This window comes from Staurois parvus, unplaced genomic scaffold, assembly GCF_062004578.1.
Source record: "Staurois parvus isolate SC_StPar_1 unplaced genomic scaffold, SC_StPar_1.0 ptg000352l, whole genome shotgun sequence".
Classification (NCBI taxonomy): domain Eukaryota; kingdom Metazoa; phylum Chordata; class Amphibia; order Anura; family Ranidae; genus Staurois; species Staurois parvus.
The window spans coordinates 1,617,172-1,640,701 of NW_028318148.1; the positions used below are offsets into that span (position 1 = coordinate 1,617,172).

Genomic DNA, 23,530 nt, shown 5'->3' on the forward strand with positions numbered 1-23,530 from the left:
CACGCACCGGCGTATAAGACGACCCCCGACTTTTCAGAAGATTTTCAGGGGTTGAAAAGTCATCTTATACGCCGGAAAATACGGTAATTCCACTTTAACTGAAGACCCCAATGAGGCAAGGCAGAATTGCTAACCACCAAGCCATTGTTCTGCCCAAATAGGCCCTAATCAGGAAATCTCCTATCCCCCTCTTAAACCCCCAAATTACAATGAACACCAATCAATATGAATGGCGCCACAACCCATCAGTCATAATGTTGTGTCAACTAGCCTTGAAAATTACATGGTGAAAAATTAGGTTCTTCTTTTAAAAGAACTACATTTACACCCACTTTAAGGATTTAAAAAGACAAAGATACCATTTGCTTTAAGACTTTTATTCAAACAAAAACAAGCATAAAATTACAGAAGATTCCAATACGATGAAATTTAAGCTGGAGAGCAATCTGTAGGCAATACATAGTAATCATACCCACCAATCCACTCCACGATATCGATTCCACTTCTATAGGCACCACAGAATCTAGAACCATTTGGTCTACTCACCCTAAAGAATTCTCTTCATACAAGACAAACTGCAGCTACATTTAAGACTGGTTAACTGTTACAACATCCCATTGCTTCACTGTCAACAGCAGTCCTAGTGCATGGCTGGTAGCCAGTCCACTACCTATATAGCAGGCACCATGCATAGATTTGCTGACCTGGCTGCCACACCTTCAGTACCTGGAGGAGAAAAAAAAAAAAAAAAGTTACTTCTGACAGCAGGGAAGTATGTTTTTTGTTCAGTAAAGTCCATGCACTCCACAACAATGTCTAATTTCTCAGCAATAAGGGCCCCTAGATTAAAGATTCCATACCAAGAAAACAATGCACACCTGTCCTCTCACTGGTCTTTGCTCTTGAAAAGTAACACTGGCTGAAGAAATCATAAGGATCCAACACTCTTGGGTGTGTCAGAAGCTTGGTCCTAGTGTCCTGTAGTGATATACAACAGGGGGACTACCTACCAACAAGTGTTTTGGGTGCCAAGACTCCTCGTGCACCATAGATTTTCATGTTTTGCTTACACAGATGCTGAAAATTACTCCAGCATATTGTGGCAGTCTCTCTGCTACTTAATAGATTGCCCATACATGGATCAAATGTTAGGCACCTAAACAGGCAGAAAATTCAGTGAGTTGCCCTGTCAGCCCTTTCCTGCTGAACAAATGTGCTGTCTAAACACCTGTATTAGATCAAATGCAGGCACCGTTTGGTATTTTGACAGTTGGCAGCAACAGTCAAAAACAGTACCAGAAGAGACATCTTTTTTTCCCCCACATTCATTTTGCAGGCTGAAAGGGAAGACATCTATATAGTGTATGGCCAGCTAAAGGAAGAATATATTTCTATGACAAGCAACATTGCTTTAAATGCTCACTGTCAAATTACAACGATTAGCTCAATAGAACAGCCTTTGATCATGTGATTCATCACAGCCAGTAACCAATAACAGCATTTCTAATACATGTCTGGCTGGTAATCATTCTGAATGCCTAAAATTCAGGCACCGAGCGTAGACGCAGCCACAGTGTTCTATGCCACCTAATGACACAAACATGAAACCAATGTCATGTCTGCAACGCCTCTAGGGGCAAAACCATATACAGAGGGATGAACTTTAGGAGCAACCTACCTGACTGACGAAACCAAGGCTGAGGAACACCTGGAAAATAAGGCAGTGTCAGCATTTAGTGTGGATATATCAATTTTCATTATACGAAAAAAAAAAAAAAAAAAAAAAAAAAAAAGGAACACAACAAAACTTTAGTATTAAATGGAATCAAACGCCCAGAATAAATCTTGGGAAAGGAGATATTCAAGATGAAATTTGTCCCTTTAAGAATTCAAATGGTTAACAGGTAAACCAGAGTGTATAACATGATCTCTGTTGCTAGATTCTCATACAACCATTTATGTGCTTTATAGCTAAACCATCTGAGGTCTGTGCCAATTAAACCACTTTCTCTAGCTCTGGACTGACAATACCCAGCTATCCCCATCAGTCTCTGCACCAGAGGTGCTTACATTATAATGCCCCCACCACAAATCACATCAATGTGACATAGGGGTTGATTTACTAAAACTGGAGTACAAAACCTGGTGCAGCTGTGGATGGTTGCCAGCTTCTAACTTCAGCTTGTTCAATTAAGATTTGGCAAAACAAATCTGGAAGCGGATTGGTTTCTATGCAGAGCTGCACCAGATTCTGCACGCTCCAATTTTAGTAAATCAGCCCCATAGCCTAGCAAATCACAGAAGTACAGCACACAAGCACTGCATTGGTGATCAGTTGTCTGGCTGGTAATCATTCTTAATGCCCACAAGTTGAGCACCGAGTGTAGACACAGCCACTCTACTCTCTGCCACCTAATGACACAGACATAAAACCGTTGTCATGTCTGCAACGCCTCTAGGGGCAAAATATTGAATAATATGCGTCAGATGATGCGTACCTGTCCATTACTTTATTCTGGGCTGCAGATCATCCTGAAATAAAAGAATAGCATTAATACCAACACAGGGAATTGGGAGGTCAGCAATGACAGTCGATACCATTTTCCAGTGACAGGTGTACTATAACCCCTTCCCCCAAAAGGACATACTGGTACATCCTCTGGTTGAAGGGATTATGCTAGTGCCAAGGCTGCAGTCATGACCCTGGTATAGTTTGTTTCAGCTGGCGATGCTGAGGGGGGAAAAAAAAAAAAAAGTAAAGGCAACCCAAGCAGCCGCTTGATTGCTTTAACATGGGGTCCCCCTTGTCACCTTTGCCAGGCTCTCCCATCCCACCAGTTCTGCCAGCTAACCATAGAGATGACCAGTACGTACGATCATCTCTATGGTCGGAATCAGGGGTTTCCAAACTTTCCGAAAAAAGGGCCAGTTTACAGTCCTTCAGACTATGGGGGGGGGGGTCAGAATGTAGCCAGCAGGAGTAGCAAATGCTTTGGCGTCAATGGGAGTATGCAAGGCTTCATTCATATGATAGTGAGTGAGGAATAGTGCGTTATAATTGGTTTCAAGGGGAGGAATGCCGCTTCACTGTTAAGTGTCAGTCTGAGAAAACCTTGTATTAGGAGGAATATAATGCCAATTGCTGGTATCAGGGGAAGGAATAGTGCCCCATTAATGTAAGTGGAAGGAATGGTGCCTCATTGTTGGTGTCCAAGGGCCACATAAAGGCAAGCAATTGGCTGCAGTTTGGAGACCACTGGTCTAAGAACCCAAACGTTGCAGGTCTAAACCCTAAAAAGACTTGGTCAGTGTTGGTGCCGGCACAGCATTAATGATGTTCTACTCTTCCCCATGTGACAGTGACCAGGCCTACATGCAAGTGTACAATCCAAACGCACACATTCCTGCATTAAAAATGTCTCTGTGTGTATAAGTGGGTGCTGTAGCAAACATCGGCTGGAACCAAACAGAATCAGCAAGGGAGAACGTCACCAGCACACCGAGAATCACCAATATGGGTCCAAACGATCACATAGTTACAGCAAGGCAATGTTTCAGAGTCTTGCAGGACCCCTTCATCAGGCATGTGACACATGATCACATGTCAGATGAAGGGATCCTGCAACATTCTGCAGGCACTTTACCTGCAAAAAGAAATATTTTTTTTTCCTCCCAACTGAACCCAGCCTTTACCCCCCACTGCACCAGAAGCCTATGGTTTAGGGGGATGGCCAGAGGAAGATTTCAGGTGACAAGACAGCAGCAAAGGAACACATCTGACAGGGAGGGAAGTCCCTTGTGCCGATTTTTAATTTTGCCTAAAAACTGGAAGTTAAATCCACTTGTCACTGAGAACAGACTTCCAATGACTCCATTACACGTGGATTGTCCTGTGTCCAGCAAACAAGGAGGCGCTTCCCCCAGCACTGCTGAGACTTGTAGTTCCATAACACTCCCACCCTATAGAGATGAGACAATGCCCGGCTCTGGTGTACTCCATTGCTGCTCTATGTAGATGGACTCTGCTGCAGGATGATCTCCTAGGTGAAGTCTCCCACCTCCCGGAGATCACTCCTTCATTCCCTTCCTGATCAGCCCCACGTGGGTACTCACCGCGCCGTACACCCGCCAGCGGGCCCTGTTCAGCCACCTCCCCCAAACTCCTTCCATCAGCCTGGACTGCGAAGGGAAAGGCAGCGTGCTGGGCGGCCAGGCTTTATATAGCCGAGTACGGAGCGCCGGAGGGACCTATCCCACCAAACGTACCTGCTGTTCACCGCTAGATGGCGGGGGTTCCCGGAGAACAGAACCAGCTACAATGTATCAATAATCACAGCCAATCTGAGGAGATTGGGATAGGGTGGGATGATCGGGATAGGGTGGGGAGTTTGGGATAGGGTGGGATGATCGGAATAGGGTGGGGAGATCGGAATAGGGTGGGATGATCGGGATAGGGTGGGGAGATCGGGATAGGGTGGGATGATCGGGATAGGGTGGGGAGATCGGGATAGGGTGGGATGATCGGGATAGGGTGGGATGATCGGGATAGGGTGGGGAGATCGGGATAGGGTGGGATGATCGGGATAGGGTGGGGAGATCGGGATAGGGTGGGATGATCGGGGTAGGGTGGGGAGATCGGGATAGGGTGGGATGATCGGGATAGGGTGCGGAGATCGGGTTAGGGTGGGATAATCGGAATAGGGTGGGATGATCGGAATAGGGTGAAGAGATCAAGGTAGAGTGGGGAGATCGGGATGGATATTGGGACAGAGTGGGGAGATCGGGACAGAGTGGGGAGATTGGGATAGAGTGGAGAGATTGGGACAGAGTGGGGTGATTGAGACAGAGTGGGGAGATCAGGATAGAATGGACCAGGGGCGGACTGACAACTCATGGGGCCCCCGGGAAATAGGGGATCATGGGGCCCCTGTGTCCTTGTCCAAACTCAAAAAAGCCTATGAAAAAGGTACCAGGGGCATCTCATGGGGCCCTCTACTGACCCCGGGCCCTTGGGAAGTGCCAGAGTTTCCAAATGGTCAGTCCACCCCTGGAATGGAGAGATTGGGACAGAGTGGGGAGATCAGGATAGAATTGAGATTTTCGGGATAGGATGGGGAGATTGGGATAGAGTGGGGAGATCGGGATAGAATTGAGAAGTTCTGGATAGGATGGGGAGATCGGGATAGAATTGAGATTTTCGGGATAGAATAGGGAGATCGGGATAGAGTGGGGAGATCGGGACAGAGTGGGGAGATCGGGACAGAGTGGGGAGATCAGGATAGAATTGAGAAGTTCTGGATAGGATGGGGAGATCGGGATAGAATGGGGAGATCAGGGTAGAATTGAGAAGTTCTGGATAGGATGGGGACATCGGGATAGGGTGGGGAGATTGGGATAGGGTGGGGAGATTTGGATAGAGTGAGGAGACTGGGACAGAGTGGGGAGATCAGGATAGAATTGGGAGATCAGAATAGAATTGAGAGATCGGGATAGAATTGAGAAGTTCAGGATAGACTGGGGAGGTTGGGATGGAGATCGGGACAGAGTGGGGTGATTGGGACAGAGTGGGGAGATCAGGATAGAATGGAGAGATCGGGATAGAACTGAGAAGTTCCGGATAGGATGGGGAGATCGGGACAGAGTGGGGAGATCGGGATAGGGTGGGGAGATTGGGATAGAGTGGGGAGATCGGGATAGAGTGGGGAGATCAGAATAGAATTGAGAGATCGGGATATAATTGAGAAGTTCGGGATAGGATGGGGAGATCGGGATAGGGTGGAGAGATCGGGACAGAGTGGGGAGATCGGGATAGAATGGGGAGATCGGGATAGAATGGAGAAGTTCAGGATAGGATGGGGAGATCGGGATAGAGTGGGGAGATCGGGATAGGGTGGGGAGATTGGAATAGAGTGGGGAGATTGGGATAGGGTGGGGCGATTGGGATAGAGTGGGGAGATTGGGATAGGGTGGGGAGATTGGGATAGAGTGGGGAGACTGGGACAGAGTGGGGAGATCAGGATAGAATTGGGAGATCGGAATAGAATTGAGAGATCGGGATATAATTGAGAAGTTCGGGATAGGATGGGGAGATCAGGATAGACTGGGGAGGTTGGGATGGGAGATCGGGACAGAGTGGGGAGATCGAGATAGGGTTGAGAGATCGGGACAGAGTGGGGGGATTGGGATAGAATGGGGAGATCGGGATAGAATGGAGAGATCGGAATACAATTGAGACGTTTGGGATAGGATGGGGAGATTGGGATAGAACGGAGAGATCGGGACAGAATGGGGAGATCAGAACAGAATGAGGAAATCGGGATAGGATAGGTAGATCAGGATAGAATGGAGATCATCAGTGCCGCCCATCAGTGCCTAGCAGTGCCACGCACTAGTGCCAGCAGTGCCACTCATCAGTGCCACCCATAAGTGCTGCCCAGCAGTTGCGCCCGTCAGTACCCATCAGATCGGGACAGAGTGGAGAGACATCCTGAGGAAGTTCCGGTTTGGAACTAACCGCGTCAATGTGACGTTTGACTCCCAGGGTGTGGGGTTGTGCCTGATGGACAGACAACCCGAATGAAGTTTGTTGCTAGCAGCAGCCAAAATACTTTTCCCATCATCATGTCTCTTATGAGAGGTGCCTGGAAAAGGATGGATGAGTGAGGGGAAGTTATGGGTACATTCCTATGGATGGATTTAAATTGCACATCACAGACAGTTATGTGAATACTCTATGGGATGGATTTACTAAAGGCAAATAGATTGCTCCAGAGCTTAGTAAGTGAGGTGACGCTTCAGTTTGCAGAATACCCAATCATGTGCAAGAAAATTACAGCATTTTTGCTTGCACATGATTGGATGTTGAAAGTCACCTTATTTACTAAGCTCTGGAGCAACTGCACTTGCAAAGCACACAACTGCACTTGCAAGCACAAAGGTAAATAGACTGTGCACTTTGCAAAGTGCAGCTGCACTCTGCAGGTGCAGTTGCTCCAGAGCTTAGTAAATGAGGTGAAGCGCTGCTGACTTCCATCATCCAATCACGTGCAAGCAAAAATGCTGTAATTTTCTTGCACATGATTGGGTATTCTGCAAACTGAAGCGTCACCTCACTTACTAAGCTCTGGAGCAATCTATTTGCCTTTAGTAAATCCATCCCATAGAGTATTCACATAACTGTCTGTGATGTGCAATTTAAATCCATCCATAGGAATGTACCCATAACTTCCCCTCACTCATCCATCCTTTTCCAGGCACCTCTCATAAGAGACATGATGATGGGAAAAGTATTTTGGCTGCTGCTAGCAACAAACTTCATTCGGGTTGTCTGTGCATTTTTGAAAATTTTCCTTGCACGTGATTGGGTAGCATTGCAAATTAAATCCTTACCTCCTTCTCTGAGCTCTGGAGCAACTGCACTCTGCAAAGTTCACAGTCTATTTTCCTTTAGTAAATCAACCCCACAGTCTATTTGTATCAGAGTCTGAGAGGCAGCTTGATAGAGTGCAGTGCCACCTTCTGTCACTGTGTATCCGTGTGGAGGACTGATACATGTTGCATTGCTTTAAGATCTTTTTGCCAGTTACCTTGTGCCAATTTATAACAAGGGAAGATCTTTCTTACACAGCCGTAGCTGCTGAATCATGTCCAGTTCCATGGAGTGTATTCAACTCTTGCTGTCCCTCTCCCTTAAAGGGAGTCCATCCTCTAAAAAATTATCTGTGGTGGATCACTTTTCAGAGGGTGCTATAGAAGCAAGAGCAGTGCTTCTTGAACCCTTTTTTTTTTTTTGTAAATAGCAATTTTCCACTTCAAGGCCATGGCGCAAGCATTTGGCTCGCAGTTGCAATGTAATATTATTGATCTTAATGAGCAAGTCTGACAGGTGGCAACTTTGCAGCATGAGTTAAAAATGCAACAAAGAGAAGCATTGCAGCCATAGCATGTGTACATCTCTGTCAGACTGCAATGTTAGAATTCTGGGAGGTGGCCAGGGGACAGTAAAACAGTGGCTAAGCTGCTTGGTTCTACCACCACACAACCCCCACGTTTCCCCAGCAGCTAGGATGAAAGAGCCCTTGGTGTCTTTTACTGGATTTACTGGATGATCTGCTGGACAGAATTGTGGATTTTCAGGTTTTTGATTGGTACAAACATGGTGACCAATATTGTGATCAGGAATGATGGACGGTTCAAATCATCCACTCAGTCCAGTTATTGAATATGAAAGACTCGGATTACAGGCTCTGGGCTCCCATTTGATTGGGAACCAATATTCTGATTGAGACAATTGTATTTATTGCTGTGTACATGTGCATATGTAATGATATATACATGTCTAGAAGGTAGAACAAGGCCAGATATATTTACTGGTCAGAGACTGTGATACCCTCAGGATGGAAATAGGTAAAATCATTGTAATCATTTATTTATTAGGAATAAGTAATCTAGCCGCAACTAACCGAACAATGTCTCCTGAGAGATTGCAGACAATTGCCAGGATTTAACCATGCCATGGGGAGGGAAGGGGTAGACTAGTTGGGGATTTGATTTATAAAAATTAATTGTATGATCTGAGTGCTGTTTATTCCCCTCTTCTGGTTCAGTTTTTCTGGCACAATTAATATAGGTTGGGGAACGCACCCCACTACATTGGGTGGAACATTTAGGGGTGTGGCAAATACATTATTATTCTTTAATTTTTACATAAAAAGTTGTGGGGTGATGGTGACCCTGGAGGAAGGGAGGAGGGGGGGGGATGATTAGAAGTAATCTGCTCGGTGTTACATACCTAGGTATGTCCCCCATCACAGTACATAGGTGTTAAGAAATCTAAAGATGGAGCAGAGGTTGTAATGTGTATGGCCATTGTAATATATGCTGTATCTATAACCAGCTGGGGAGAGTTTCCTTTTGGATATTTGTGGCCGGGATGGGGGCTCATAGGAGGGAATGTTATCTACACATACACACTATGACAAGCCAAGGTCTATGGGAGTTTTAATAGTCAGATGACACACTTCTTCTCTTCCCCTAACCTGCACTATATTCATGCCCACCACTAACTTTTACATGTCCAGCGCACCATTGGCGAATCAGAAAGCGGCAAGGCAGAATGGCTGCCCATATTCTGTCCTGAGGGCAGTGCTCTGCTTCTACAAGTTAGCAGGGATGTGGGATTACTACAGGCAAAAACGTGATTGTGCTGGGCTAAAAGGACTCATAGCCAGAGCCACATTAACACTGAACTTACGATTTATCATACCCTAACTTGTGCCTCTAGAGCGCTGTCTTGCTTTTCTCTCCTAGCCGCTTCCTGATTCGCTAAAAGTCCTTAAGGGCGGTGCTCTAGTTCTAGAGGTGGTGGGTGGGGTTTGTCGGCTACAGTGAGAGAAGCAGAACTGGGTGCTGTAAGGAGAAATTGGGCGCAGGATGGGCGGAAGTTAGGTGCTAATGGGGCGTAGGATGGGCGGAAGTTAGGTGCTACTGGGGCGTAGGATGGGCGGAAGTTAAGTGCTAATGGGGCGTAGGATGGGCGGAAGTTAGGTGCTAATGGGGCGTAGGATGGGCGGACGTTAGGTGCTAATGGGGCGTAGGATGGGCGGAAGTTAGGCATTATTGGGGTGCAGGATGTGCGGAAGTTAGGCGTTAATAGGGTGCAGGATGTGAGGAAGTTAGGCGTTAATAGGGTGCAGGATGTGCGGAAGTTAGGCACTAATGGGGCGTAGGATGGGCGGACATTATGCGCTAATGGGATGTCAGACATGCGCCCCGTTTGCCATGCTTTTCCCCCCAATCCCCGCTCTACATCCCCCATTTTCATGACTGCTGAGGAGCATAGGCTTGAATCCTAACTGATAATACCTTAACCTTGCCCATATAAGAAGACACACGTAGTATAATTTAGCTGGAAAAGAGGCAAGGCCACAGCTTTATTTGAATTCAAACACAAACCATTTTCAAATAAAACCATTTTAACCAGTGCCAATCACAGTTGTACTGTAAGCACATTTTACCATTAGGTTAAACAAGTCTAAAGAGGTCTGTCCTTGCCATAAGTGCTGGACAGACATTAGACCAATTCCAACTTCCAATCAATGGTATAGCCCATTACAGCAACGTTTATCCGCCACCCGCACGTCAGCGGTTAACTGACAAGCGCCCCACCACAGCCAGTGCCCATTCCATACCATGCTGAAGGCCTAGATTAAACATATCAAGGCCAATATCATTCAGGTCAATGCCATCCGGCCTCAGCAAACCATCATTCACACCCTCCAAATCTCTATGGGAGAACCACAATTCCTCCAATGCTCCGAACAAATTTGGACACTTGAGCATTAACTTTCCAACAAAAACATTCCAAGCATGGGCCCGGAATATGGTGGGCCCACACCAATCGAGGAACAATAGCACACCAAACAATAACTAAGTTGTTAAAAACTGCATAACAATGGGCAATGTCCTTTTTGATGGCAGAAATTAAATTGACCGAACGGGAGTAACCGACGTTGTTCCCCCCCAGCATGGAGGACCATGATAATGGGGCCATAAACATGGGAGTGGAGACGTATGCATTCTGGTAGTACTTGCTAACAGTATACACCTCACAACCCATGCCAATGGAGTCTGGCGACTTCACAGGCAAATCCCAAATTTTTTCTGTAGCTCCGAACTTCTGCAGGGCGGGAAGCCCAATAAATGAAAGAATCCCCGATGATCCAAATCAGGGGTGGAGAGGAACCTGAAATCAAGACAAGTGCAGACGAATATATAAAGAAAGGCAAGAAGATTCCCAACTCTTCCAAATGTAGTTCTTCAAATGTCAAGATTTTACCTCAGAACATCCTTATAAGTAAGTTCAGGCCCCACCCCCCTCTCCTCACACCATATGATTAATATTCTTTGGACAATTTACATATCACGTGTAACCACACCCAACTCCCTGCCATGCCCCCATCAGTCAAGGCTCCCTTTCTCTATAAAGGTGACGGGAGCCCTCATTGTAGCTTGCAAACCACAATTGGGAGAGAATATAGAAGTGGAGTCTACTTTGCTGCCTCCTGATAGGCTGTCTGTGGCTCACAAGGCTAAAGAGAGCTATCACTAGGTGCGCTGTGTGGGTGAGGATGTGCTGAGGTGATGGGTGAAGGTGCTGCAGAGCGGACTGAACATCTGTTAACAGAAGCTCACAACAGAAGCCATATTGCCCCCCCCCCTTCTATTTCACCCTCTGCCCCTCTCTCACCCCCCTCTGTCTCCCTCGCACCCCCTCTCTTCTTCCTCACATCCCCCTCCTCCCTCCACCCTTCTATATTTCACCCTCTGCCCCTCTCTCTCACCCTCCAGCCCTCTCTCTCGCCCTCCTCTATCTCCCCCCCTTTTATTTCACCCTCTGCCCTTCCATCACCCTCCTCTATCTTCCCCCCCCCCTTATATTTCACCCTCTGCCCCTCTCTCTCACCCCCCTTTTATCTCTCACCCTCCACCCCTCTCTCTCACCCCCCTTTGCCTCTCACCCTCCACCCCTCTCTCTCACCCTCCTCTATCTCTCCCCCCCCCTTTTATTTCATGCTCTGCCCATCTCTCTTTCTCTCACCCCTCTCTTTCTCTCTCCCCCTTACTATCCCCCCCTCTCACCAACCCCTCTCTATTTAAATTTTGTAAACATTTAATTTGTTTTAACAAGAAATTGTTTGCATTTTCATTTTTTTCTACAAAAAGGCCCCCCATAATCCTCAGCACCAGGCCCATGATGTTCTTAATCCGGTTCTGTGTCTACAGGACAGGAAATAAAGGAAAATATCTCCAAAGAGGACACAGAGAGCAACAAAAACAACCAGAGTTTGAACCCTTCTTTCCAAAATCTATGGCCATGTATGATAACGCAGCATCATTGGAAAGCTTGTACCATCCTAGATGACATCTATGTTTGTACAGGGAGTCTTCAGGTGGTTTGCCAGAAGCCCAACAGCAAAAGACGGTTCACCTTTACATCCACATTTATTTACAATGTATCCACAGCCATTATATACAATTATTTCCACATCCCAACAGCCCTCTGTGTGTTACGTCCATGGGAGGAAATTGACATGTAAGGCTGTCCCAATCACCCAGTACCCTAAGAAATAGCCCAGCAGAATCTGCGTCCGTGTTTGCAGTGAGTTCCAGGCCCGGAGCAAGCGAACAACTGGATTGGAAGCCTCCTTATTTCTCTGCAAGCCCCATATCCAAGGCTCATTCTCCTCAATCATATGAGAGCAAAACCAGAGGAGCACAGGACAGGAAGAGAAGAGTAGTCGGGTGACAACCTGTACAAGAGAAAAAAATGTCTGGCATAAATGGTTTCTGAAAATTCTTACATCATACACATCTCAACTAATAAAATACCATTAAATGCATACTGTATATGGGGAGCATTCAAGTATTTTCTGTTTTAAACTTTTAGAAGTCCTGCCTAAGAGAAGTCACTCTACGATTCCAGTTATTCCCTGCTGACTGAACACAGTAAATGATCTTTAGTAATGATGGGTAGTCAGAGATCATGTGATCACTGCCTAGGCCTTAGATCTAACCAGGGCCGGGTCTAGCTCGTCTGATTTGGGCGTGCAGTAAAAAATGTCAGGTGGGCAGAGGATGGGAGGTCAACAACAGGGGAGAGTACAGGGGTCATTATGGCAGTGTACAAGTCGCAGGGCAGAAAATGTATAATATGTTTCTGAAGGAAAACTTTAAACAGTATAAACAATATGTAAACATTGACAATATTAACAGTACTCATAACAAGTAATCTGACTGGCTTACAATTAAAATGTCAAGACAGCATAACAAAATGTGAACAAGACTAGAATTATGAAAGACATGGAGCACCCTGGGACAGAACAGAAAAAGTTCTGCGTCTGGCCAGTAGGGGGTCTTAAAGGGGGATTGAACAGAATCTGAACCTACTAAGTCTCACAGATACAAATAAACCTCAGGACAAAGGATTTGTTTTTATGCACACAAAAAGGATATTTTTATCTTAGGCACTGGCTGAATTATGATCCATTTATGGGAAGGCTGGTTGTACAAAGGTTGATCTACCGATTGACGTCTGTACAACCAGCCTCTAGAAAACTTTCCACTTAATCAGTGCTGCTGGCTGTGGCTGGCAGTAGTGATCAGTGTATTCTGACAGCAGGGAAGTCTCCCAGCTATCAGAACACAATACCTCAGCAGGAGTGATACCCTCATCCATCTTGAATATGTGGATGGGAGAATCGGCTCATTTTTTTTTTTTTGTTAAACAAAAAAAATTACTAATGTATGTGCTGCCTTACTGAGCCCACCTTAAAGAAAATTGGAATAAAACCAGCAACTGTTGAGACAATGAAGACCTTGATCAGGTCTATGTACAGCATAATGTATAGAGTACTGGGGTCAGGAGCAAGTAAAAAACAAAACAACATATGGACTGCAGCAGTCAAGATGAGCACCACATTCACATCAGAGTATTCCCTTACATCAAAGTCCCCAGCTTTCCCCCTATACAGAGTCCCCCCTTACATCAGTGTCCCCAGAATTCCACCACCTTACATCAGAGTCTACAGAGTGGCCCCTTACATCGGCGTTCAACAGAATGTCCCTTTACATCAGAATCCAGTAGATTGTCCCCTTACATCAGAGTTAGTTGTCCCTAAGTGCTAACTGGACATGCAATCAGCTAGGCAAGTGTGTAAAGCTCCTGGAAGAACAAAGGGGAGGTGGTGTACAGAAAGGAGGGAGATGGGGAATATTCAGTGAACTGCTCACTCGCCCCAGGCTGGAATCTGAAGGCTCAGGCAGAAGCATCAGTCATGCAGCCACAATGGATCTGCTGGTTGCTGGCTTAAATCTCCTTTTTCAGGCACAGCTCCAGCTGCACATAGGAGACTGCAGTGTAGACGGGGCAGAGACAGGGGCAGGAGGAGGTGGAACAGATCAATGCTCTCTCCTCTCCCTTTTGTGCAAGGAGCGATGGGTGGTGGATGTGCTGGCTGGGCTGTGTGAGAGTGGTGGGACCCACTGATCTGCATGTACTGAAGCAAATAGCAGCACAGCCACGGTGGCGGGGCACACATGTGTGCCCCCTACCTGGATGTACATGTATGTGATCCGACGCAGAGGGGCCCACATGACGCAGTATATAAACAACTCATTAAAGTAATAATGTGATTTTGTAAAACACTGACATTTGCCCTCTTGTTTATGAAGTGTGACTGTAAGGCCACCTTTCCACCTGTCTGGTGTGTTACTGCAAGCACAGTAACATGCTGGCATTTCACCAAAAAATGGACATACCCTTTTTTTAAACACTTGCCCTTCAGAGGATTTACCCCCCTTTCCTGACCAGGCCGTTTTTTGCGATACGGCTCTGCGTTACTTTAACTGACAATCATGCAACACTGCACCCAAATAAAATTTATGTCCTTTTTTTCCCACAAATTGAGCTGTCTTTCGGTGGTATTTGATCGCCTCTGCAGTTTTTATTTTTTAAACAAAAAAATACCGACAATTTTGAAAAAAAATCCAATATTTTTTAATTTTTGCTATAAAACATATCAGGTAAAATCTAATTTCGTCATAAATTTAGGCCAAAATGTATTCTGCTACATGTCTTTGCTAAAGATAAAATCCCAATAAGTGTAAATAAATTGGTTTACGTGAAAGTCATAGCGTCTACAAATGGCGGTATATATACTGGAATTTTTTTTTGTATACTAGTAATGGCGGCAATCAGCAACTTATAGCGGGACTGTGGCGGGCATTCTGACACTGGGAGGGGGGAACTGACTAACTACCACTGACATCCCCATTGACACTAATAGAGTGTCCAGTGCTAATAACTGACACTGTACTATTGACACTGACACTGTACTATTGACACTGACACTGACACTGTACTATTGACACTGGGCAGAAAGGGGTTAACATCTGGGGCGATCAAAGGTTTAACTGTGTGCTGTTTTACTATGTGGCCTTACTATTTATGCATGCTGCTTTGTATTGCTGTGCTATGCAGAGCAATACAAAGCAGTGTGCTGGAACTGACAGGGGAGAGATCTGTATTGTTTACATACAGACCTCTCCCACGTCAGTGATACTCAAAGATTGCTGGGGCCGATGGGGAATCTCCGGCCGGGACACGGTGATTGACAGCTGTAGCTGTCAATGTAGCGCTTTATTTGGCCACATATAGTGAAGAGAAGTCATCCTTTGTATGTTTAGACATAGAACTCACACAAACCTGCAGAATCTGTTCCAGTCCCCCTGTGACTTCACTGTGTCTCTGAGTTGCCAAGCACCAGTGCTGTCACATGAGAGAGAGGGGAATGAATCACATACGCTTTCATACTTTATCAAGACGCATTCTTGATAAATGGCAGTGGAAAGGTATGTGCTGCTGGTTGGGACACTGTAAAAGGAAACATGGATATAGCACAGGTCATTTTAAAGTGTGAATGTTACGAAATCACCATTCTCCTTCTAGCTACACCCCAGCATCAAGGGTTGTTCTTGGTCTTATACCTGCACATGCATGCACAGCGCTCCAAATGCTGTCAGGAAGAAGAGTTGAGCAACATAGACAAACACTTGAGGTCCATAGAATCCATAGTTGTCCTTTTTCCGCACATTCCATAACCCCAGAGTGCTGCATAGTACCATGTTAGAGGAAATATATCTGAATGTTGCACAGATCCCAAGAAATATGACTGGGGTAGCCAAAAGGAAGTTGGGTATCTGCCGTAGCTGGAAGTAGCGGAAGAGTCCAACACCCCAGTATTCACTCTGGATGTGGGAATACGCCAGTGGAAAATGGTACGAACACCAGACAGGAGCTGGCTCTCCACGCACTCGGTATCCCTTGTCTTTTGCCAGTTGTATGAGCTCTTCAGGTAGGTGACCTTCTCCGAAGGATGGGAAGCAAAATCTATAATAACAATACCCTTGGAAAACAGCAAAGGGTAGAATCATTATAAAAATTCCACACAGTCTTTTCATCAATGGCCCACAACGACCACTCGGCTGTAAAAACACCTTCATCCCAGAGTGTACCAAGAAGCCAGCATTCACCAGTCCATTGGAACGGGCTGCCGTAGCCAGCGAGAGAAGCGCACTGCCAGCTAGCAATCGATTCTTCTGCAACTGCCACAAACCGCTGAATGTGGCCATGGCAAACAGGCTCTCTGAGTAGGCAACAGTCATGAAGACTGAAATAGGACTCATACAAAATAAAAGTGCAGCCAGGAAGGCCGTACGTCGGGACTGCAGAGTCATACGTCCCAGGAGGTATAAAAAGACTGCAGCCAGGGTTGAGCAAGCACAGTTTAGGAGGGCGGAGGAAAGCAGCAACCGACTCCTCAAGGTTAGCACCCCTGCCAAGGGCAGAAGAGGCCCCCGTGCCAGCCCTGTGATAACCATTGGGAGCAGTGGGAAGAAAGCCGTGTTGTGTTCATATTCATAGCCATGCTCTGCTATGAATAGAAAGTGTTCTGCATCCCAGCGGCCCAAACCTCTCAGAAGGAGCTCTGCTATGTGGTCACCAAGAGAACTTGGAGGTGGTCGTGGTGGAGAAAAGGCATCAGCGGTGTGGTCTGGTATCAGGAGATTGAACAAAACCTGGAAGAATCACAGAAACACCATTAGAATTTATAAACAGTCTGTTCCACTATCAGGGAGATTTCTTCTCACTTCCTGTCAAGGTGATGTGAAGAGAAATCAACTTTAACTAAAAAATATACATGCATTTACAAAATATAATCTTCTTACCTGCATCATCAAGGTGAGGCCACGACAAGACAAAGAGAAGCGTATGATCTCATGCACAAACGGGTCATGGCTTCCCCACATTTCCTGATGGCTACCACAAAGTGTATATCTGGAGGGACAGAGAAAATGTAACTTGAATGATGGAGAAATACAGATCAAGCTAATGCATTTTGTGCCATAGAGAAAAAAAGAGTTATGTCTGTGTACTTAAAACTGAAATTTTTATTTTGACATAGATGGACATGGCCAGCATTAGAAAGTCAGTCAGGTTTTTAATTCTGTTGGATGCCTGATGGTGAAATTTAACCTCACTTCCTGTTCTGGTGATCACCATCCCCTTGATAGGAAATGAGGGGAAATCTCCCCAAAGGAATGCTTTTTATATTTATTACAGGTACTTATACAGTGCTGTCAATTTACGCAGTGCTTTACGTATATTTACCTCATCGCAGGCTCTCCCCTCTTCAGTCTATCATGAATGCTGCTGCCAGACTCATCCACCTTACTAACCGTTCTGTATCTGCCACCCCTCTCTGCCAATCCCTCCACTGGCTTCCCATTGCACAATGGATAAAGTTCAAAACATTAACAATAACATATAAAGCCATTTATAACTCTGCCCCAAATTACATCACCAATCTTGTATCCAAATATCACCCAAACCGTACTCTCCGCTCCTCGCAAGACCTCCTGCTCTCTAGCTCCCTTGTCTCCTCCTCCCATGCTCGTCTCCAGGACATCTCTAGAGCTTCCCCCTATCCTCTGGAACTCTCTACCCCAATTTATCAGACTATCGCCTACTCTGCCTTCTCTGAAAGCCTATCTCTTCAGGGAAGCCTATCCTGCCCTCAGCTAATAATCGACTCTTCTATTCCTCCTACCAGTCCATCCCCCACAGTTACTACCCTTTGTACCACTAGCCCCTCCCTCTTAGATTGTAAGCTCCAAGGAGCAGGGCCCTCCTATCCCTCTTGTATTGAACTGTATTGTTGCTGTATTGTCTCCCGTTTTATTGTAAAGCGCTGAGCAAACTGTTGGTGCTATATAAATCCTGTATAATAATATATATGTTGTACATTCACATCAGTCCCTGCCCCAAGGAGCTTACAATCTAAGGTTCCTAACTCACATTCATACATACACATATTAGGGCAAATTCAGACCAAAGCCAATTAACCTACCAGCATGTCTTTGGAGGGTGGGAGGAAACCCGAGTACCCGGAGGAAACAGACACAAGGAGAGCATGCTTTGGCTGGAATTCCACATTATTACATTAATATACAGCAACAGCCACATGAGATTGCTGCCCCTTGTAAAGGCTCTTTCACACTCTGAACAGCAGGGAATCCTTGAGCAGATCTCCTGCTGAACAGGACAGATGTCAGTTTTTTGACATCTGTGCCCCTTCAGTTTGTGTCATTTACACAGTGGGCACAGGCAGACCTGTGATGGCTCTGTGTCAGGACGGATGTAAATGGATTTCTGTCCATTTAAATCCGGCTACCTCCAATCTATCACATTTAGGTCCACAAAATGTTAAAGGACTTTTTTCTGGATGGATTTGGAGGTAGGCGGTTGTAAACAGACACAGGTCTAATAAGAACTGCCTGTCCATAGAGCTGCATAGAGCTTCTGATCTGGTTCCACATGAAGAACAGTTCTGCAAACACAGCGGTGACTCCAGCTGGGACATGGTGTTATACCGGGCTGGGAGTCATGCTAACTTGGCATGCTGGGAGTTGTAGTTCCACACAGGCAACATGTTACTTTTATTATACAGAGATGGCAGGGACACGGGGGGCAGAAACAAAAGGGATGCCAGTGTGCAATGCTGGGATGTGCTATTCTAATGGTGGCCAGAGGCTGTATCTGGAATTAAAGGGATGGTCAGCCATGACGTCTGCACTTCACGTACGTACCCGGCCAGGAGCTTCAGCAATGCACCATCACACAAGGAAATACATGAGGAGGGAGAACCTGATCCTTCCTGAGTGCATTCATTTCCTGTTTACATTCATATACAGCTGTAATACCGCCTCCATGGTGTTGTCACAAGGTCACATGACCAGAGCAGTCTGCACGTAACCCTTTCATCTCCAGGAAGAGGTGTACAGTTGCACAATGGTGTGATTTGTTTCCCCACTAGGGACATTCACCCACTGGGTGTCCATGTCACTGAAACAGGAAGTTATGGGAAATCAATCATTTTACAGTTGTCACCAGAAAAAGAGGTTAGAGGAAATCTGTTCTGGTGACAACTAGGAGTTGGTTTCCCCTAACTTTGGGGAGATTTCCTCTCACTTCCTGTGTTATTACCAGAAGAGGGAAATCTCATCTACATAAACACATTTCATCTAGGACATAGACAACAAAATATTTAGGGCCTATTCCTGTGTAATTCACATGCAGTTCTGTACAGTGTGATTTCAGTAGGGTTGCCACCTCATCCCTTTAAAACCGAACACATATGAATTGCACAGATCCTGAGGCTGCTTTGTAATGCAGATAACACACTAAGTGATTTTAATTACCACTTTAACCACTCGCCCTCCAGAGGATTTACCTCTCTTCCTGACCAGGCCAATTTTTACAATATGGAGCTGCGTTACTTTAACAATTGCGCGGTCGTGCAATGCTGCACCCAAATGAAATGTATGTCCTTTTTTCCCGACAAATAGAGCTTTCTTTCAGTGGTATTTGATCACCTGTGCGTTGTTTATTTTTTGTGCTATAAACAAGAAAGTCCGACAATTTTGAAAAAAAACAAAAAAAAACAATATTTTTGACTTTTTGTTATTAAACACTTCCCGTTCTACCCATGTACATAATCGGCAGGACAGGAGCAATGCTGAAGCGGGTTGCCATTTATAAATGGTCCCCGCATTCACTGCCTGTGCGTGCTCCCTGTCCTCTGAACATAGCAGAACACCGATCGCTGTACGGGACCTCTATGTGAGGTCCCGATCATGTGATCACCGATTGGCCAATCAGTGATCACTTGAATAGTAGTAAGAAAGATGTCACTTGCTGACATCATTGCTTACTACATGTGAAATCTGTGGAAAAAAAAAAACAAATCTTCATCACCCCCCACAAGTAGTACAGTGTCACTATGGTGACACTGTACTGCTAGGGTAACGGTATGTTAAATATAAATAAATAATATAAAAAATAAAATAGAAATGTAAAAAAAAAAAAAAAAAGTGAAAGAAAATTGCGTGACCATGAAATCCTATGGAAATCTTCACACTGATCCGTTGAAGGTCTGCTGCATTTAGTAAAATCCTGCTTGCTACATTTTTGTTGCAGGTTTGGTGTGGTAAAAAGAACGCACCAAAAATGCACCTCCCACTGAAATGCATAGAAAACGCATCAAAAACGCACCTGCGTTGTGTTTTTCATGGGTTTTTTTAGTCACATGTCCTGTGTAAAACGTGGTAAAAATGCACATGCGTTTTTAGCACATTTTTGCTATGGATCAGTGTGAAAGTAGCCTTACTGTGGTGGCTACAGAAGAATCTGCCAGGGCACTATTTAATGGGATGACTGCTTGTAGTCACAAGTGTTCAGGAAAGGGTGACAACACTGCAGCTGAACCAGGAAAGGGCTGTCACCCTAGGAAAAGAAAAACTTGTGGGTACACATGTTTTATGGCCCCTTCACACGTGTCTGCTCTGCTGCATTGCATTCGCATACACCAGGCATGTCCAAAGTCCGGCCCACGGGTGAATTGCGGCCCATGTTCCGGTTTAATACGGCCCCACAGGTAATTTGGCAATATCTAAAAAGGAGAAAAGCGCCTCTAAATGCAATATGTGGTACATTTATTGAGGAACATAATTGGAAACACATGATGAAAGAAAACAAAAGGCTTATGCAGGCCATAGATGGGGAGAAAACCGGGCGAATTTTCTTTAAAAAAACGAACAATCGGTCGTTCAATCGGCCGACATTACCAGGAAAGGTAAAAAAAAATCGGCCGATTTTCATCCCGTCTACAGGCGGCAAAAAGTGTCCCTGCAGAGAGCTCTGACAGTTTTTTCTTTGACAGTTCTTTGACATTTATAGCGGCTGCAACAATGTATCTATTTGTATCCATTTCGGATACAGATGTTTTTATTCGGAAACAGATACAATGTTGCAGCCGCTATAAATGTCAAAGAACTTGCAAAGAAATAGCAGAGCTCTCTGCAGGGACACTTTTTGCCGGACTGGAATTCTTCTTCCTCTTCATCCTCTTCTTCTCCATCCTCTTCTTCTTCATCCTCTTTTTCTTCATCCTCTTCTTCTTCTTTCTTTTTTTTGTCTTCCTCTTGCAGGTCACTGCTCATGCGCAGATTTTTTATTGGTAAAAAGATCGGCCGATTTGCCCATAATTGCCGCGAAAATCGGCCGATCTTTTTCCAACTTTACCGATAAAAAAAATCTGCCAAAATACTGAAAAACGGCCGAACTATTAACCCACTAACGATCCGAAAATCGGCCGATTTTATTTTCGGCCGAAAAATCGGCCGATTTTCGACCCTTCTATGGCCTGCATTAGGCATATGTGGTGAAAGCGAAGGACATGATGACATCCTTGATGTATACGCTGTAGTAAGCACTGGAGGAGACTTAGGATGCTCACAGGGAGCCGGCCGGCATGTGTGAGATCCAAAGATGGCATCCGAAATCCACCCTGGAGCGCAACATCAACGTCAGCGTGGTGACGTAGGGATGTCCAGCATGCAATGAGATGCATTTCGGAGCATGCGCAAGGCCGATGAAATGCAAAGGTGCGCTCCCTTCTCAAGCATTGAAGGAGATCAGTGAGAGTAATTTTGCTTTTTTTTATTTAGGGGGAGAAACAAGTACAGATTTCAAATATGCCATGACCAGTATCAGGCGCTCTGTCATGTACCTGATGGGAGACTGAAATTACGAGGTCAGCCTCACTTGTGTCACTAGCCCTGACCCCACTGGAGTTGGAACAGAGGGAGTCAAAGGACCAGGGGTACAAGAGCGCCAGTAGTTGTTGTTTTCAGCTCTTGCAGATGATGACCTTGACTGATGATCTTCTGATTCAGGCACAGTAGTAGCAAGCAGAGCAGGTCTTGTAGATTGCCAGGCGTGCACCAGAACAAGGCAGGTAGTGAGGGTAAGAGACAGGAGCAGTGTCATAGAAATAGCCAGGGTCATCAACAGTCAGGCAGCATGGTACAGAATCAGAAGGAAAGCCGAAGTCAGGAACCGGTGTCAATCAGGAGAGCAATCAGAGTCAGGTCAGGAACAAGTCGGGTCAGCAACAAAGGGATCACACAGGACCAAGCAGGACACGGGGGAGCTGAAGACCAGTCAGCAACTAACATGGGCAGAGACACTCTTTAAATAGCCCCTCTGGCGCCAATCTTTGCAGTGCGTGTGCACGTGTGCATGCGCGCATGCGCACAACTGACCACTCTTCTCCGGACATTCCTATGCGCATGCGCACTTCTATTCGCAATTTGTCTTGCCGGAAATACCTTACACGCTCCTTTATCCATTAATTTTTTTTTTACACAAAATAGTCGGCCCTCACGCATGTTCACTTTATCAAATCTGGTCCTCTTTGAAAAAAGTTTGGACACCCCTGACATACACTATGTCAAACGTGTCAATTTGAATGAGCTTCCCTTTTCTGTCGTAGTGCACCATAATGCACAGGAATTGGGTTACGATGACATTAAGACCACGTTCATGTTAATGCACTGCGGGACACCGCATGTCATTTGCATGGGAATTGCACAGCATTCCTGTGCAAATTACGCAATGATGTCTGTGTGACGCAGTTTGAGCTATACAATTTGTACGGCTCAAATTGCTTCGCATCTGCACCAAAAAGGTGTAGGACCCTTTTTTTTTTTACCCGCACCTGAATCACAGCACATGGGTGTTCTCACCCATGTGATGTGATTTCTGGCAGTCACACTGCATTTTGCAATCTGTTTTGGGGTGTCAATAATTTAACATTGACACCCACACAAGATTGCACGAACGCCATGCAATTGCAGAGGATTCCTGCACCACATCAGCGTGTACCCGCTCTAAAAGAGATATATGGTCAAAACCTTTTTAGTTCCACTTCTCTTGTAGGTCACAGGAGTGCACTTACTGTAGCTCTCCTGTGACACCCTAAGTCATCTGACAGCGGGCTATAGCCGCTGGACATTATCACAGCTGATCATGTGGTAAAAGGCCGCTGTGATTGGCCTTTTACCTAGTCATGTGATCAGCTGTGTCCGTAGGGGCGCACAGGTGGCGTGTCCTTGGAGAACGTCTATGGAGGCTCTTCCAGAGCTGGACAACCGTGCTTTAGCCGTCTTTCATCTATAGCGCAGCTGGCAAGCTGTTAAATAAACATTGCCCTGACCCAAGATGGCCACAGGGACAGTCAGGGCACCAGCGTCCAATCAGACGCCTGCTCCCTTGATGACAGCAGAAAGTCATAGTGGAAGTAAGTTCCACACTCCTTTCTTCCCCTTCTGCATCCCTGCTGAAACCTAGCGCCACCTACAGAAGTGAGTAGAGACTGCACCTGCCTACACACTACACGAGTACAGCTGCAAGCAGCCAATCATATTAGTGACAGGCTGTATGCTGCACCTGGGAGGAGGAAATACCCCAGGCATTACACTGAACAGGTACAAGAGCCCTAATTGAAATCAAGACATTGAGGAACATGTACAACAACATATTTTGTTCAAGTGTTTACATTAGTTGAAC

At 45.6% G+C, this 23,530-nt stretch overlaps 1 protein-coding gene, 1 long non-coding RNA gene, 2 other non-coding genes and 1 pseudogene across 4 annotated transcripts; all 5 read right to left on the reverse strand.

Annotated features, from left to right (window-relative positions):
* Nucleotides 1-361: 361 nt before the first annotated feature.
* LOC149456651 (uncharacterized) lies at nucleotides 362-4,245 on the reverse strand. Its single transcript, XR_016313835.1, has 4 exons — nucleotides 4,114-4,245; nucleotides 2,499-2,532; nucleotides 1,679-1,708; nucleotides 362-726 (listed from the first exon to the last, which is right to left on the reverse strand). It is a non-coding gene; the product is annotated as an uncharacterized LOC149456651 (long non-coding RNA).
* On the reverse strand, nucleotides 1,510-1,641 carry LOC149456652 (small nucleolar RNA SNORA17). Its single transcript, XR_016313837.1, has one exon. It is a non-coding gene; the product is annotated as a small nucleolar RNA SNORA17 (small nucleolar RNA).
* On the reverse strand, nucleotides 2,335-2,466 carry LOC149456653 (small nucleolar RNA SNORA17). The gene has a single exon (XR_016313836.1). It is a non-coding gene; the product is annotated as a small nucleolar RNA SNORA17 (small nucleolar RNA).
* Nucleotides 4,246-9,902: 5,657 nt separating the features above from the next.
* On the reverse strand, nucleotides 9,903-10,952 carry LOC149456654 (uncharacterized; annotated as a pseudogene).
* A 1,032-nt stretch (nucleotides 10,953-11,984) lies between these two features.
* On the reverse strand, nucleotides 11,985-18,843 carry PIGV (phosphatidylinositol glycan anchor biosynthesis class V). Its single transcript, XM_089684675.1, has 4 exons — nucleotides 18,709-18,843; nucleotides 16,789-16,897; nucleotides 15,547-16,638; nucleotides 11,985-12,311 (listed from the first exon to the last, which is right to left on the reverse strand). Exons 2-4 carry the CDS (start codon nucleotides 16,867-16,869, stop codon nucleotides 12,069-12,071), a joined length of 1,416 nt encoding a protein of 471 aa, XP_089540801.1. The 5' UTR covers nucleotides 16,870-16,897; nucleotides 18,709-18,843; the 3' UTR covers nucleotides 11,985-12,068.
* Between the last annotated feature and the right edge of the window lie 4,687 nt (nucleotides 18,844-23,530).

Excerpts from the sequence above, each read along its gene's own strand:
- PIGV (XM_089684675.1), bottom strand. The coding sequence starts at position 16,869 with ATGTGGGGAAGCCATGACCCGTTTGTGCATGAGATCATACGCTTCTCT. Across the intron at positions 16,639-16,788 it reads GCCTCACCTTGATGATGCAG|GTTTTGTTCAATCTCCTGAT; the intron begins GTAAGAAGATTA and ends TGATTCTTCCAG. Across the intron at positions 12,312-15,546 it reads CGCTGTGCATGCATGTGCAG|GTTGTCACCCGACTACTCTT; the intron begins GTATAAGACCAA and ends TCTCTTGTACAG.